At 40.3% G+C, this 17,132-nt stretch overlaps 1 protein-coding gene across 3 annotated transcripts in view; it reads left to right on the top strand.

The window, feature by feature from the left end:
- The window catches only part of LOC124605807 (UDP-glucosyltransferase 2-like), a 98,660-nt gene that overhangs the window by 24,961 nt on the left and 56,567 nt on the right, over positions 1–17,132 (top strand). Inside the window, exon 1 of one of the 3 annotated variants that reach the window (XM_047137711.1) lies at positions 12,280–12,324. The exons of the other annotated variants lie outside the window; for them this stretch is intronic. Coding sequence (XP_046993667.1) covers positions 12,310–12,324 — 15 coding nt within the window. The 5' untranslated portion in view covers positions 12,280–12,309. Of the gene's footprint in view, positions 1–12,279; positions 12,325–17,132 lie in introns of those variants that run through there. 3 annotated transcript variants of the gene reach the window in all.

Raw genomic sequence — 17,132 nt, 5'->3', positions numbered from 1 at the left:
AGAGTAACTAGCTGATAGGTACTCTATTTCCTATTGCTCCTATTTTGTCCAGCTGGTTAGGCGGTGTGGATGCCGATTCGCTTAAATTCTAGAATGGTTTCCGTCGCGGTGCGCAGTGTGTCTTTGCGCATCGTACAGGGGACACTGAACTAAACCTTGCTTTTTGCCTACTTGGCCCCTACGATCAGCTGTTAAGCCGCTCCGTATATAATCGTTGAAGTACGCTCTGCTTTAAGCGCGGCAGCACGGCTCAGTATACCCCATCGCTCTTGCCTCTCGCTTAAAGCTCGCGCGCTGTGAATTAAGTCTTAAGAAAGTACAATATCAAAATACAAGAAAAGTTTATTTTCACTAGGCTGAATCTCACTCTCTGCATGTTAGATAGTAAAAGAAGATTGAACATTCCTTATTGATTAAGCAGGATAGTAGAAGAGGGAGAGGGCACCGGAAATATAAATATTGTACCCCCTAGCTGGAGAGGAACCGAGCGCCAGTGGTTTATTCGTCAAAGAGCGACAAACCTCCTACCTTCTTGCGTTTTACTGATGCAACAGATAAGGACAGAATGAGATTTGAATTTTCATTTAATAAATTTCCGCAAATCTTTATGTGGATACATGCCTTTTATTTTACCATTTTTATATTTCCTATCAAGTAGCACCCCGGATGTGGCTTGTCAACAATGATATACGGACCAACATATAACAATTGCCATTTTCTATTCAATGCCTTTAATTTCGATGATTTCGGATGCGTTCTTAGTAGTACCTCCTGTCCAATCTGGAATTCTGTTACGTTTTTCAATTTCCTGTCCTAAATTCCTTTCCTTAACTGAGCTTGCTCTTCCAATGTTATTAGCGCTCGCCGTACTTTCTCTTCTAAGATTACGTCTTTGTGCCTTAATTTAGGTATCGGTTTTGCCCATTCATCTAGCTCCATCTTTTCAAACATTAGTTCGGCCGGTGTGTGCCCTGTGGATGTGTGTGGTAGGTGATTTACTATGTGCTGAAACGGACCCAGGTATTCTATCCATTTCCTTTGGTTCTGTGGTATATATATGCGGATAAACCTATTAAATTCACGGAAGCACCGTTCGACGGGACTTGCTTCCGGGTGGAACTTGGATACTAAAATATGACGTATGTTTTGTGATTTTAAAAATGATTTCCATTGGTCACATGTAAAATTTGAGGCGTTATCAGTTAGGACTGCCTGTGGTTTCCCGATGCGTGGTATGTAGTCTTCCAGAATTCGCCTTATAATTGGCCCTGACCTAACTGTTTTGACTGCGTACAGCTGGAGATACTTACTAAAAACATCATACAGGGCTACGATGTATTTAACTCCGCCGCGGGCTTGGGGATAAGGGCCTGCGGCGTCAATAGATACAAGATCTCTTGGTTGCTTTGGTATTATTGGGTTTAGTGCGTTAAGACAGGTCCTATTCTGATGTTTGACCTTTTGACACACCGCACAGCGTCTGATTACTTGCTCTATACGTCGCCTCATATTAGGGAAATAACAATACGTAGAAATTTTGGCGGCACACTTCAGCACTCCATAGTGCCCCCATGTGCGGTGCGTGTGTTGAATTAAGTTTTCCACGTATTCCTGAGGAATGCACACACACCACTTATCCATTCGTCGATCTCTTCTGTGAAAGAGGACGCCATTATGTATAATGTAATACTGCTCTAAACGTTTGTGTGTTCTAGCTTGCAATTTTTTCCTTACCTTGCTCCATCTCGGGTCTTCTTCCTGTAAACGTTGCATGTTTTTGCACATTTTAATATAATATGGTTTAAAAGTTCCATCCTCTATTAAAAGGACCTTGAAGTCTGATGTTTGTTCCTCTAACTCGTGGAAATCGGTAAGACCTTGAGGTAACCGTGATAGTGCATCTGCCAAAACATTCTGTTCCCCTTTTATGTACACTATCTCAAAATTAAACTCTTGGACATACAGGCACCACCTCGCTATTCTCTTATGTAACAACTTGCACGTCAGAAGAAAAGACAAGGCTTGATGATCACAGTAAACTTTGGTATGTTTTCCCCAAAGATAATATTGAAATTTACGAAACGCCCAAACTACTGCTAATGCTTCTAGCTCAGTTACGGAATAAGATCTTTCACATTCTGTGAGGGTTCTACTGGCAAAACTGATTACATTGACTTCTTCCTTACCATCCTTTGTTATTATTTGAAACAGGCACGCACCGAGCCCCTGATAACTAGCATCGGTGCTTAAACAAAAATCCAATTCCATATTTGGGTGTTTCAGGATAGGCGCGTTAATCAGCGCCTGCTTAATCTGCTGAAAATCATTTTCACATTCTTTAGTCCACAACCAACTGTGATTTTTACGCAGTAAGTTTAATAGTGAACTACTGTTCAACAATTGTTGTGGCAGGAACTTCCTGAAAAACGAGGCCATACCTAGAAAACCATTTAATTGTTTCTTAGTATAGGGTGTTGGGAAATTCCGTATCGCATCTAGTTTACTGGGGTCAGGTAGAATTCCTACTGGTGAAATAATATGCCCTAAGAATTTTATTTTTTCCTTTCCGAATTCAGACTTTTTAAAGTTAACTGTGACATTGTATTCATCAAATTTTTGCAAAATCCTTTCCAAAATACTTACATGTTCATCCCATGTTTGAGTTGCAATTAATAAATCATCAACGTAGAGTGTAACGTGGCTAAGCAGTTCCGGTCCAAGAACCCTGTCTAATGCTTCAATAAATACACCAGCGCTCACATTTAATCCGAAAGGCAGCACCCTAAATTGGTAGCTCCTCCCGGCATTTATGAAAGCTGTATACTTTCCACTCTCTTCATGTAATAAAATTTGCCAGTACGAAGCTTTCAAATCAAGGGATGTTAAATACTTAACGCCATGGAACTTTAATAACTGCTCTTCTAGATTCTCTGGCCTTGTTCTTAAAGGAACGATGATTTTGTTTATTTCCCTCGCGTCTAACACCAACCGCACCGTTCCGTCAGTTTTACCAACTGCGAGAATCGGACTGCAGTAAGGTGAGTGCGATGTTTCAATAACCCTCCAACTAATCATACGCTCTATTTCCTTTCTTACTGCCTCTTTCTTTGCCCAAGGGGTGCCATAAGACGTTCTACAATAAGTTTCATGCGGGTATACTTCCATTTTATATTCATATCCCTTAATAACACTAGGTTGTTTACGAAAAACGTTATGATATTTGAAGAGTAATTTTGTCAGTTCACTTCGCTGTTCATTGTTAAGACAAGTGGATTTATTTATTTTACTGTCTACTATTTGCTCATCGAGGATCTCCCTACCAGAGTCATCAAGTTCCATCTCCTTTACCATTATGGGTTGAGGGTAGACAAATTTAACATTAATGTCTGGTATCGGCCTAACCTGATTTGTCATTGTAGTTCTTATTAAGTCCATAGTCAGCGTGCGCTCCCCTACATGAAACTGGCATTCCCCGCTGCCAATATCTATTTTTATCCCATATCTTCTGAACACCTCCATACCAAGCATACAGTTCACTATAAGTTTGTCTACCAACAAGAAAGTACACTGCAAAATTACGCCACATATGCTAATGGGTATGCTGGCCTGTAATTTTATAACTTTAGATTTACTTCCCGTCGCCGTTACGATCTTACAGTTCTCTACAGGTAGTGTGGGAACATTTACTTCCCTCGCTATCTCTTTGAACAAGCTAGTAGACATCAGGCTTGTCGACGCGCCAGTATCCAAAACAACTAGTACATCTATGTTTCCCACCTTTACCTTTATTATTGCTTGAATAATTTCACTTACCTTGCGTGTTGTTTCTTTCTCTTCGATAAACAAGTCTTCTTTCATTTCTGCGCCCTTATCATACCTTAAAAATAGATTCCGGATATGCTGTATGTGTAGGTTTGTTTCAGTGTCTGCTTCCTCCTTTCCGTTCCTGTTCGCTTTAGTGTTTAAGTCGCTCATATTAGTACTGTGGCACACTGACAGTTCATTACCTTCTTTCTCTAGTCACGCTCGATTATTATTTCCTGGGGCCGGTAAAGGTATTGTTTCATTTTCTGCCGTCACTTCTACTATGTTTACTGTATGTTAGCGTGCTCGCCAGTTCGTGTCCCGGTTGTTTCGATTTGACTGTACGGGCTGCCTATTATCTCTCGGATCCCTGTGTTGCATATTCCGTTCCTGGTAATTTGCATTTCCTTGTCGCCCATTGTCGAAGTTTTCCCTCGAGTTTCTATTGTCTCTGATACTTAGTTTCGTACGACCCTCGGCCACTCTGTGGCTGGTAGGTAGACCGATTGTACGGATTTCCGTTGTGGCGCGGCAGTACATACGGATGCCATTCATTCATACGCACACGACCGTTATAATTTCCAAAGCCGTTGCCGTTACCGTAGTTCTTCCCGTTTGGGTTGTGCCCATTACCGTTACGATAACTAGGTGTGGCTTGCCCATCCTCATGAATCAGATCTATTGAGTCGAGCACTGAAAGAAAATACTCGAGATCATATTCGGGAACAGTTATTAATTTTTCCCTAACATTTGCAGGTAACTTGTTCTTTAAGATTTTCAGTACATCGACATGAGATATCGGATTATTCCAGTAACGGGTCTTGTTTAGGTATTTTTCAAAATAGCTTCTTAGCCCCCCGAATTTTGAATGATATGGTACTGGGTTAAATACCTCTCGTCTTAACCTCTCCTGGATAGCTGTTGACCAGTATTTATCTAAAAATGCATTCTCAAACTGCTCATATGTCTCGCAAAGTTCTGACATCTCCGTAGCCCACAAAAGGGCATCACCCTCGGTGTGTCCTACTACATATTTAATTTTTTGAGCTTCTGTCCAAGTCCTGAGCAGTACGTTTCTAAAGGCTCGGACAAACACTACTGGGTGCGTTCGCTTTTTCTCATTTGAGAATACGGGAAACTGTCGATGTTTTATTAAGCTCTCATCCATTAACAACGCTGTCCAGCACGGCGGAACAGCATTTCCCTGCGGTGATGGTATATTTGTTTCAGCAAAGTTTTGCCCGCTGCTCGCGTCGCGCGTCGACATGCGGTCGCACGGCATGGGTTGGGCATTGTTGTCCGCGCCACTGATTCCTCCCACTGGCGGATGGCTGTTTATCGCTCCGCTTACCGCCCCAGGCGATGATATTACCGTACTTTGTTTGTTAACTATTTCGTCTCTTAACCGTTGTTCTAACTGCCTGATATCATGTTCTACGCGTTTTAAGATTTCTTCTTCCTTGTCCCCCATTACTTCCTTTACCGCTTCCACATAGGTACGCTGTTCACGTACGCATTTTTCTGCGAACGTTGTATTGTCGTCTTTTGCATTGCTCTTTACCGATTCATAAAGGTGCACAATGTCTGAGTTGATCCTCTTGTGTTCTAACTTGAGTAATCCTACCTCCAATGTGATTTTTTCTACATTTTCTGGCAAGTCGTTACAGAAAGAATGTAGTTTCGCTACATCTGATTGTACATTGTCTAAGTTGACCTGCGTATTCTTTTGCATTGCCTGTAAATTCTCTTGGGTTTCTCTAATTCCGGATAGCTCCTGTCGATACGTGTGTGTTAGTGTTTCAAATTTTTCGCCCACTATGCCTTTTAATTTCTCACCCATATCGTGAACCGAAATTTGTAATTGTTCATTAATTTTACTATCCACCTCCGTGGAGATTTGTGAAATCTGCTGTGTGAACTTCGTGTCCAGACTATTGAGTTCTGTGCGCAAATTTTTTACGTCGTCTGAAATGTGTGTCATGTTTGTATTAACCTTCTCGATCTCGGACTTTACTGTGGTCATGTCTGCTTGTATCGTTTGTAAACTTGACATTTTAGTCTCTAAGCCCGACATTTTTGAATTTATGTCTGCTTTCATTGCATTCATGCTTGTTTGTATGGATTCTGTTAAGGCTCGAAAAAGGCTTGCATATCTTCCGTATTCACTTCCGGCCTACGCCTGTCAGTATCTGTGTCCGTACTACGCGTACTGCTCTCATTTAAAATAATCTCTGGCCTCGAGGTGCCATTAGTTACGTCTACTGTAATTAACGTATTGCTTGTAATTAAATGTTCTGTATTCACGGGCGTCGAATGCAACAATGGCATGTCGCGCCCAGCATCCAAATAATCACCGTTAAACAGTTCCAAACCACTCATTGTTGCATTTTGCAAATGAACATCCACTACATTCGCATTATGATTTTCGAATGACATTTCCTTATTGTTTTGACCCTCCATTATAGAAATCCTTATACCACTGCAGTTATCAAAATAAAAATTTTCTTTTTTAAGATTTTACTTCCGCGCTACTTCTCACGCGAAAAAAATGCATATACAGTTGTATGTAATTATAGTCTCAGCTATTCTTTAGTCAATATACTTTCTATACTAATAAAGAAATGTCATTATCTCCTCTTGACTACAATAGCGTTAATATCTGAAGCTTTAGGTTCTGGAATTTAGGAAATAGGTGGATGGATTTTCTAATAGGTCTACTGGGAACGCATTCTCTATATGCATTGCGCAGTCCTACCTGATTGTTGTCTTGTAAATCGTACTTCCTCTATTGTGCTTTGTTGTGTGCTCTTGGTATTGTCGCCTTTTTTCCTTCTAATTTATTTATTATTTCCTTTTTATAGCATTTCTTCAGTACCACATCATCGTCTCCGTCACATCATCAGCGTACATGGAACATAGAGAAATCGTTAACATACATGTATATTCGTTTTCCTAACAATACTAGTACTCACAGTTTTTCCCACTGCGTATCGTGCCTGTCACCTGTCGCCACTTTATAGTATAATAAAATAATGGATTAGATGATAATAAAATGCGTGGCTTTTTAAAATGTATTGAATTAATGAGATTAATTTTTCGGCGTGAATGACAAGTACAATAAGCTGAGCTATGCCTGGAAATAAGTCCGTATTAGTTCATATTATTTTGCAGGGCGGAGTAGTTTCTTTCTCCGCTGTAGATTTGTGCTTACCATTCTTTATAATACTACGTTTGGTCGCCGCGTTCACCTTTGAAGTCTTGACCGTGTTCCTATTAAGCTTATCGGATCTTCGTAATTTTCCAAAGTACACAGGTGGGCTTCAGTTATTGTAATTATTGTACTATTTGAAATAACAACTCACACGACCTTTCTGTTAATAAAGCAATACTGTATTTTTCTAAACGGTGCACATATGAAATCCACACTCCTCACTTATTCATAGCGACCCCAAAATGGCGGCCTACAATTACTCGCTAAAAAATTCACGTGCTTCTCACTCTTTCACTAGCTGAGCGCGAATCCCCCCTTCCTCCTACCGGTACCAGAAAAAATCCTCTGTTTATTAACAACTGAAAGTCAAAAAATACATGACGGTAGGCATAGGCTCTATGATGGGCTACCGCTTCATTTTGTCTCTTTGCCTTTGAGGAAGACGAAAACATAAAGGAAATGCAAAAGGTTTATCACACCGTTCGGAGCCCGGTGTTCTTAAAACAGTACATTCTCGTGACCACCGCTGCCATCAATGATTTACAGCGGCTAAATTTCTGCCGAGTCTTGATGCAATATTGCAGGAGGAACACCCAGCTTCTCGCAGCGCTATTACGCGACCTAGTTCAAACTCAGCGAGTTGTTGATATTGGCGTCTTCGTCGAAATAAAGGCATTCTTGATAAACATCAACTCACGACGTCCCATCTCAAAGGTAACTAACGCTCACAGCACATATTTAAAGCAAACACTATTTGTATCCTCAAAGCGCCGCTACTAGCGTCAGTCATGTGTGACTGGCCCGAAATCCGAATAGACATCATCTCTCAGATGTAGTAACACGCCTACCAACTTTCCTTCATGTCACACAACTCCTTATTGGTGCTGTGATTTTTTTCTCCGTCAGTGTGGAACGAAAACAAAGGCGATGAAGAATAGTCACTTACTTGACATCAAAACTGCAAACGACACGCTAGTGATAGAAGTGAACACTCCCGTGTAGGTAGCAGGATTAAACAGGATTGCCGAAAAAAGGAAAATATCACATGCAGATTATTATAGGCGAAGAAAGCTAGCTTCAGTAACAGAACTCTATTGACATAAGTTATCGATATGTAATTTGGGAAGAAGCTCCTGAAAGTGTACAGAATCGTATGCAAGTGAGACGTGGATCACTGGAAATTCAGAGAAGAAGAATTTGTAATTTGGCACTAACACTGCGAGTTAAAAATTAAGTGTACAAATTAATTATGAAATAAAAAAGTTATACAAAGAAGAAATGAAGAATGGAGTCTATAAAAGACACTTACCAGGAGAAGGGTCATGTTAGAGGGACCTCTGCTTCGGCATCCAGGGATAGTTAAGTGGGCGCTGGAAGGAGCACTACAGGGGAAAACAGGAGGGACAGACAAAAGAAAGTTATGTGGGCATGAGAAGATTTTGATATTACAGGTAAGAAAGAGGGCAGAATTAAATCAATCGAAAGAGTGATGACTTGAAAAAATGCATCGATGTCAATAATCTCGGACTCCCAAGCCTTGTACGAAGACGAGAAGTGTAACGATTAGTCAGCTAAAGTTCTCCCATCAAAGCAACTTCGTTAAGTAACTGTGAGAAGAGCGAGAGGTGCCAGCAGTAGAAAATTCGAGTCTTACAGAGAATGTTCAATTTCAAAAACCGTATGCCCAAGCAAACGTTATCAATCGTACCGCCGCTCTTCCCTCCAACACTAAATAGGTGTATCAGCATGTTTCCTATCAGTCAGTCTTCTAGTCAAGTCGTGTCACAGGTTTCTTTCCTTCCCAGTTCTGTTCAGTACCTTCTCATTAGTTAAATGATCTACCAATTTCATCTTCAGCATTCTTCTGTAGCACCACATTTCAAAAGCATTTATTCTTGTCTAAACTCATATCATCCATCAATTTCTCCAGGCGTATTTTATGACGAAAAAAATCTCGGGTGAAAAGCCTGATATGAGTGTGCATAGGACACACATGTGACCTATCATCCATGTTTCACTCCAATACACGGCTACACTCCATACAAGTACTTTCACCAAAGACGTCCAAACACTTAAATTGTCATAGATCCGAAGGTAACAAATTTCTTCTCTCCGGAGACGCTTCTCTTGCCGTTGCCAGCCTACATTTGATACCCTCTCTACTTCGCCCACCATCAGTTATTCTGCTACCAAAACAAAAAAAAACCTTATCTACTACTTAAAGTGTCTCGTTTCCTAATCTAATTCCCTCAAAATCACCTGGTATATTCGACAACATACCATTATTCTTGTTTTCCTTTTGTTGATGTTCATGTTATATCCTCTTTTCAACAGACTGTCCATTCCGTTCAACTGCTCTTCCTAGGCCTTTGCTGTCTCTGACCGAATTACAATGGCATCGTCAGACACCAAAGTTTTTCTTTCTTCTCTTTGAACCTTGATTCCTACTCCCAATGTTTTTTTTAGTTTCCTTTACTGATCGCTCAGTGTACAGATTGAATAACATTGGCGATAAGCTGCAACACTGGCCCTCTCCCTTCTCAACGACTGCTTTCCTTTCATGGCCCTCGACTCGTAGAACTGCCGTCTGGTTTGTATACAAGTGGTAGAATGTCACCAGACTCATACATTCTACTCACCACCATGAATATTCGTATTGTTTTCACTTCCCCCAATGATTTTAGAAATTTTGATGGAATGTTACCTATCCCTTCTGCTTTATTTTATCTTCAGACCTCCAAAGTTCTCTTAAATTCTCATTCTAATACTGGATCTCCTGTCTCTTCTAAATTGACTCTTGTTTCTTCGTCTATCATATCAGACAAATCTTCATCCTCATAGAGGTCTTCAATGTATTCTTTCCACATATCCGCTGTCTCCTCTGCATTTAATAGTGGAATTCCTGTAGCGCTCTTAATGTTACCACCCTTGTTTTTAATTTCACCGAAGGTTGTTTTTGCTTTCCCACATGCTGAGTGAGTCCTTCCAACAATCATCTCTTTTTCGATTTCTTCACATTTTTCCTGCAGCCATTTCATCTCAGCTTCCCTACACTTCCTACTTCTTTCGTTCCTCAGTGACTTATATTTCTATAATCCTGAATTTCCGTCAGCATGTTTGTACTTCCTTTTTTCATCGACTAACTGAATTTAATTATTGTACAATAATTATTTTTTGGTGTTGGGACTTTTTTAACATGAGTGTAAAAGTGTTATGCACTTTTCATTGCTTTTCTTCTTCTATAATTTTGTTGATTGTAGTTAGTGCGGATTGGAATGTTCTCCAGTAAACAAACCGTATGTTAGATACAACACAGAAATCTCTTTCCTACAAGAGAAACTGGCGAATAAGTATTTGATATTACTCCGAATATTTAAATGGAACTTGAAACTGTGATTACTCGGAATGGTGTCCACCTCGCAAACCATATAGGATGACGTAAGAACAGTGGTCGTATAAAGGTGCACACCGAAAGGAACCTGATGCCTCGTCAATGACGGTTTCCAACCTGACAGAGATTGCTGCTGTTTGTGACTGTAGGTGCTTATCAACTAGTTTCTGAGCGAACATAGTGAACGAACAGTATGCAGTAGACATTAGGAAGGAAGACTAGAGTTCATCGTCCCGTCGACAAGTAGGTCACGAGAGACGCGAGGCGTGAGAGCCGTACCCTTTGCGAAGTAACACCTCAGCTTTTACCTTGAGAGGTAGTTTGTGAATGTTCCTGAAATGGCCTGGCCTCCCCAGAGCTCCGACCTAAACCCAATGGAGCACCTATGGAATGAATTAGAGCGTCGACTTCGCTTCAGACCCCCAGCATCCAGCATCACTACCTTCCCTGGTTTCCGTTCTTGAGGGACGGTGCCTGCCATTCCTCAACAGATATACAGATACCTCACTGAAAATGTCCCAAGCAGACTTCAAGCCCTTATAAAGACGAAGTATGGACATTCTACAGTGACGGTATCAACAAACAAGCCTGTCGTTGGGAGAAATATGTTTATCCCCAGGGCTGCTGTGTTGAGAAATAAATATACAGACATCATGAATAAAGATCTAGAATGTTGATGCTTTGTAGTTTGTTTTGTTGAGAAAGCTTTCAGAGTTTTCACATAAAAAGTTTTGGAGGTATTACTTTTCAGCATCACCTCGTACATTCTGCAGCCACACTGATGAAGATCTCATCCATCCATTACTAATAACAATTTAGATGATTCCCCAAAGACTCACGCATAATTGCAACTAATAGGAATCAACTTGCGAACAAAGCGCGCACAATGACCGCTGAAAAGAAACAAAAGCAACCTGCACGTACTTGAATCATCTGCGACCGCCTCTGGTGAACGCTGCCACTGCAGCTTGGGACTTCTCACGTGCAGAGAGCAACCATCACCCTGAGAAACACAGCATGTCTGCACTTTAAATATACATATGCCGTTTAGCCAGTGAAGTACCACCAAACGTACAGTGCCATGATCGGTGACTACAAATAACTACGGTAAATCTTCCTCCGTATCAGACAATCCCGACCAGTCTCGCGGTAACGGCGAATTTCCTTCCCGCTGCCCACGAATCTTCGATCGCAGCATCTCGAACAGAGGCCACTCTGTGGCCAGTAAAAGAAACAGCAGCTGAGAAGTGCCCATGTGCCGCCGGCACTCGATAAGGAGGGTAATGCGTCACCTCCAAAATGCACTCTGCAGCCAGCGGACGCTGAATCAAGGCAACCGTAAGACGTTCTAATTTTTTTTTCTGTTTTGGTAGTATACGAGCAAATCACGTAACATGACGCATTTTTGCGTAACACATCGGAAAACTACAGTGAACCACATTTCCTGAAATGTGGTATTTAACTGATAGGTAACTATGTGGATTACATAGATCATGATAGCCAGTCACAGGTATTTCTTATGGTAGTATATTGACATTTAACTTAGTGTGGTGCAAATGTAGCACATTTTCAGATATAATATTCCAGTGCTAGAACAGTGCTTAAAACACACACACACACACACACACACACACACACACACACACACGCACGCACGCACGCGCGCACACACACACACACACACACACGCACACACACACACACACACATACTGCAAAGAGAGATATAGCTGCATTCATTACTCTGTAATCTTGGAAATCAGTCTTAATGCCATCCTTAAACTTCTTGAACTTTGCTTTCCCAATGGATTTATCTCCCACTATACGATGAGAATCACGTAACTCTTCGCATACCTGGTAAACATTGAGCGATGTATCACTCCAGGTTTGAAGTACGTAGTGTTATGTACCTCAGACAGGTAAGCTGTAACAATAGGTGCGTTACTTTGCTCGTCTTTATGCTTCTTGTGCTTTAAATCTACTACAGCAAAATCATCTTACATCTTAAGGCAGAGTAAATGGACGATTCTCTTTTGGAAGAGGTACCCTTATTAATACAGGAACGTCTCAACACATTGGTTGAAAAGTACAATGCAAACAATTTCGTCACAAAAAGTTGTAGGATAATAAATGCATTTTATTTTAAAAAAGTGTGATGTGAAGGCATACATGTATCATTGTTCTTAGCTACGCTGCGCCGATGAGACATTATCGCTCTCTCGACTACATGCAATAGATAGTGCGTAGAGCAGGACTTAACCACTCACCACAAGAAACACAAATGGACTCAGACTTGATAAACAGCAACTCATTAGAATACAGACTATATTAACTTCAATTACATACCTCCAAGGGCAATACTAGTTATGAATTGTCACAAAAATTCCAGATACTCGAAAACTTAAACAGGTAATTGTCTAAGCTGCTAGACATGTTGACTTCTTTGGGTATCTATATATTTGGCACCAAGTCAGTCAGGTCTTTAGCAATGTACAGCTGCACTTTGCATTCTTTGATTTACTGTCACTAGAGTTATTATTCTTAACACTAACGAAACTTTCTGGAAAGCCATTTTATCCTACACTGATTTGCTTACGACAAATAGTCATTCAGATGTAAAACATAGAATACCACCAAGATATAGTCTACAATAGAACTGTCAGTATAGCTCTTTGTCAGTTCCTGTAATCAACTTTCACGCTAAATAACTAAAACTGTGGACATACAAAGCGTAGTTTTATAAGTAGTTATTTGTCCTGATTACCTGGAACGAGTGTACATCCACACAAGCCAAAGTATTTACTTAAATTCTCTGGAAGATGCTGGTTTAGATACAATGTCAGTCTATCTTAGTCTTCATAAATTTATAGGCTATACGGTGGAAAGAATTAGAGAATAGCGACATGGACAGAACATCCACCAACAGCATGTGCGTTTTACTGATGATGATTATTCACACAAGTAGCAAAATCCTTCAGGAAAAGGTCATTATGGTGGCTCTTCCAGTCGCGTGATCTTCTGGTTATACCTTCTAAATGTGATAGGACTTGCAATCCAACTACACTACTTTGTGTGTGCTGCGACTTGGATACCCCACGACCATGGGGTGTGGATCCAGTGACGACAATCAGTATCCATGAGTTTTGGATGTAGTGTAGCTCTGCACACCGAAAACGCATGCTTATAGGTGTACGTTTATTAAAGTGTCAGCCACAATGTCTATAAAAATGCAAGATGTCACTCCAAAGGGACTAGCACAACCCAACCCCAACAAATGCGTAGAAGAACGTGATTACGATACCCTAGTACAAAGGGTTGTCATAATGTAAGGATGGCCGGCCGCGGTGGTCTCGCGGTTCTAGGCGCTCAGTTCGTAGCCGCGCGACTGCTACGGTCGCAGGTTCGAATCCTGCCTCGGGCCTTAGGTTCGTTAGGTTTAATTAGTTCTAAGTTCTAGGGGACTGATGACCACAGATGTTATGTCCCATAGTGCTCAGAGCCATTTGAACCATTTGAATGTAAGGATGACTTTGATATGGTTTTAAGTAGAACTAAAACGTGTATTTTGATAAAATAATATGCATGACCAAGACTTTGGCCGTCAGTACTTACTTAACCAAGTGGTTATGTACCCATTCTTGTAGTAAATATCTCATAATACATTATTTCGTATTAGTATAGCAATAGCCCAAGTTGGTGTAATGGATTTCTGCGTCAAATAATTAAAATTATTGACAAACAACATTATGCATTGGAACCCCAACCTATCAATCACAGTTTAGTCGATTATTCATATCGGAAACAAAAACTTCTGAGTAAAGACGTAAGTTAGACGTAATTACACAATGTTGTATGCGTGTGCTGCAATATGGACAGGGCCAGGGGTAAGTTGGACTTGATTTTTTTCTATGCGCAATATTACCCGACGCACCAAAATACATACTAATGGAAGAATATCAGTTTTTAACATAATCCAGTTCCGCTTCCTTAACTAGGGCGTTATGTCTATTTAAACAATACTATTAATAATAATTAAAAACAGAGGACGATGATAGGACCTCGTAGTCAGCAGATAACGATACAGAGAGACCATGGCGAATCGGTAGAGGTAGATGTACCCTTTTTCACAATAGCGATTAGAGATATGAACAGCAATAGAGCTGACAGTATCTCCAGACTCCTCTCTCTCCAGTATGGGTTAATCCAAATCAGTCAAGTGTCTGCCTGTCGAAAGCTATACATTCCCCGCGACATAAACTAATGGAGAGAACAGTCGAAAAAATGGTTAAAAGCAAGATAAATGGATCAAAAAGTAGGCAGATGACGAGCAATAATATTAGGTGCTAATCTAACTCATGTAGAGAAAATATATGCCACCTGTGATCAGCAAACTTCTCGTGATTCCATTTGTTGTATATCCTTTTCCATACCACTTTACACTGCATCCAAACATTTTATGATTTCAGACATATGACTTGCAACTCGCATGTATTGGGAGAGATATCACAACATTCAGAATCCAAATAAATAACGTTACTATTGGCTCATGTACACAGAACTACGGGAGCACAAACCTGTAGCTTTCTAGGAAAGTATTCAAGACATGTTCAGATAATTTGATGCTGTGCTTATTTCATAAATATGAACTATTTTCTACGTATAAATACACAAATCCTGTATAGCCACATCTTATGGTCTTTTCCCAAAATTGCCACACTTTTTTGCCGTACATTAAAACACACCCACGTACATTTATTGCTGTGGAGTTGGTAGTGACCTCGTCATTTGTACTGAGGGAGGGGGAGACATGATGTCACACGTAGACTTAGAAATAAAAAGACATCATACAGGTGAAGTAATAGGAATATGTGGCTGATGGGGACTGTAGGTCCTTAATATAACGACTAGATATAAGGGACGGTTTGACACTGCACATGCTTTAATAGTGGAAAGACGGTGCCTTTGACGGAGACATTGTGATGAGACGAAATTGTCATACTCCTGGTAGTTCTCTGTGCCTGAGGAAACGGTAACGTTATTCATTTGCACTCTGGATGCTGTCATATTCTCTCAAAAAATATGTGAGCTGCACGTCATCTATATTTGGAATCGTAAGATATTTGGATGCAGTTTAAAGTGGTATTGTACACAAGGATCACATATTGACTCTGTTACAAATGAAATCACCAGAAGTTTGCTGATCACAGGTCTCATATGTTTTATATACATGACTTGCATTAGCACCAAATACTGTTGCTCGGATTTGTCTAATTTTCTGAATAATTTATCTTGCTTTTAACGATTTCTTCCGATTGTTCTCTTCATCAATTTAAGTACTAGGAAATATACTGTTTTCGACACGTAGACAACTGACTATTATTTACCTACGTTGGAGAGAGGTTCTGTAAATGCTGTCAGCGATGTTTTGAGGGAGATTAGATTTGCCTCTGCTGTTATGTCAGAGTTGCCCTGTAACGTTACCTGCCAGTCTGAGGGGCTCTTCCATCGTCCTCTGGTTTTTTGTGTTTGAAAATATACTGTTATGAATTATTCTTACTGTTATTATTTTTTAAATAACCAAATACAACCTAGCTATCAAGTGGAACGACGCAATATTAAAAATAATAGATCTAATCTATAATTATTTATCACTTGTACACTGCAATCAGGAACTTGAGTGACATGACTTAATGCAGTTACAATAAAATTAATTTGTTATTAATAAATAGCCACATCCTAATCCTCTCCCAATGCTGCACAGCTCCACAATGAACTAACACGTGTGTTCCGGTTGTAAAAGCAGGAAGGGGAAGAGATGCTTGAACCTTGCTGTCCAGGGGAGGAGAGGGGGTGAGTGGGCCGAGAGGGTGAGAGAGGGACTGGAGTGGTGGGAGTGACCTTGAACAATTGGTGGTGATTTCCCAGGGGGAGGGGGGTAAGGGGTGACCTGGAATATAACTAGTGCAAGTGTGTAAGATGACACAAGAAGTGTAATATCCTGTCCCCTCTTCTCTTACCAGTGACCTTGATCTAATGCTACTCTATCTAGCGTCTCCACTGATAACCTACTGATGAGTTCACCAACTTGATTCCTTGTCTACAACGTACATGACAATATCTCAACCTATACTGAAAGTGTGCTACTACCAGCAGTGCCCTGTGAGGACATCTGTTACACTATCTTCGTTTGTAGTCAAAAAGCATTACATTCAGTGTATTTACTTAATTACTAAATTTCTCAACTTACCAAGCACCAATGGCTAGAACATTAAACTAGTTAGTGAATTAGTTAGTTAGTTACATATTCCATAGATCATTTGAACGATTCTTTCATCGAAATGATGTGGAGCTGTAAGATAACTTTTCCTTACTAGCGGCATAAAACTTGGAAAAAATATTTAAATATGACAAACGTTTATGCAGTACATTTAAGAATGTTTTGCCTCAGGAAAAGTACATCACAAATACGATGGTACGACGCAATTATCAGAATCAAGTACATCATATACGTACAACATTGTGTATTTTTCCTTCTTACCACTACATTCCATCGCAGAATGTATCGTACCATGGTGGCTATTTTACATCTTCATTGTTTGAAAACTTTTATGACCGTGGTAATAATGTGTTAATTTCCGCATAATGAATGTGGTTACATATATTAATTTGGACTCCAAGAAAAGAACTCCAGGTTCGATCTTGAATGTAAACAATATTTAGACAACAC

This window comes from Schistocerca americana, chromosome 3 (assembly GCF_021461395.2).
Source record: "Schistocerca americana isolate TAMUIC-IGC-003095 chromosome 3, iqSchAmer2.1, whole genome shotgun sequence".
Classification (NCBI taxonomy): domain Eukaryota; kingdom Metazoa; phylum Arthropoda; class Insecta; order Orthoptera; family Acrididae; genus Schistocerca; species Schistocerca americana.
This window is presented reverse-complemented; position numbering and strand designations above follow the sequence as displayed.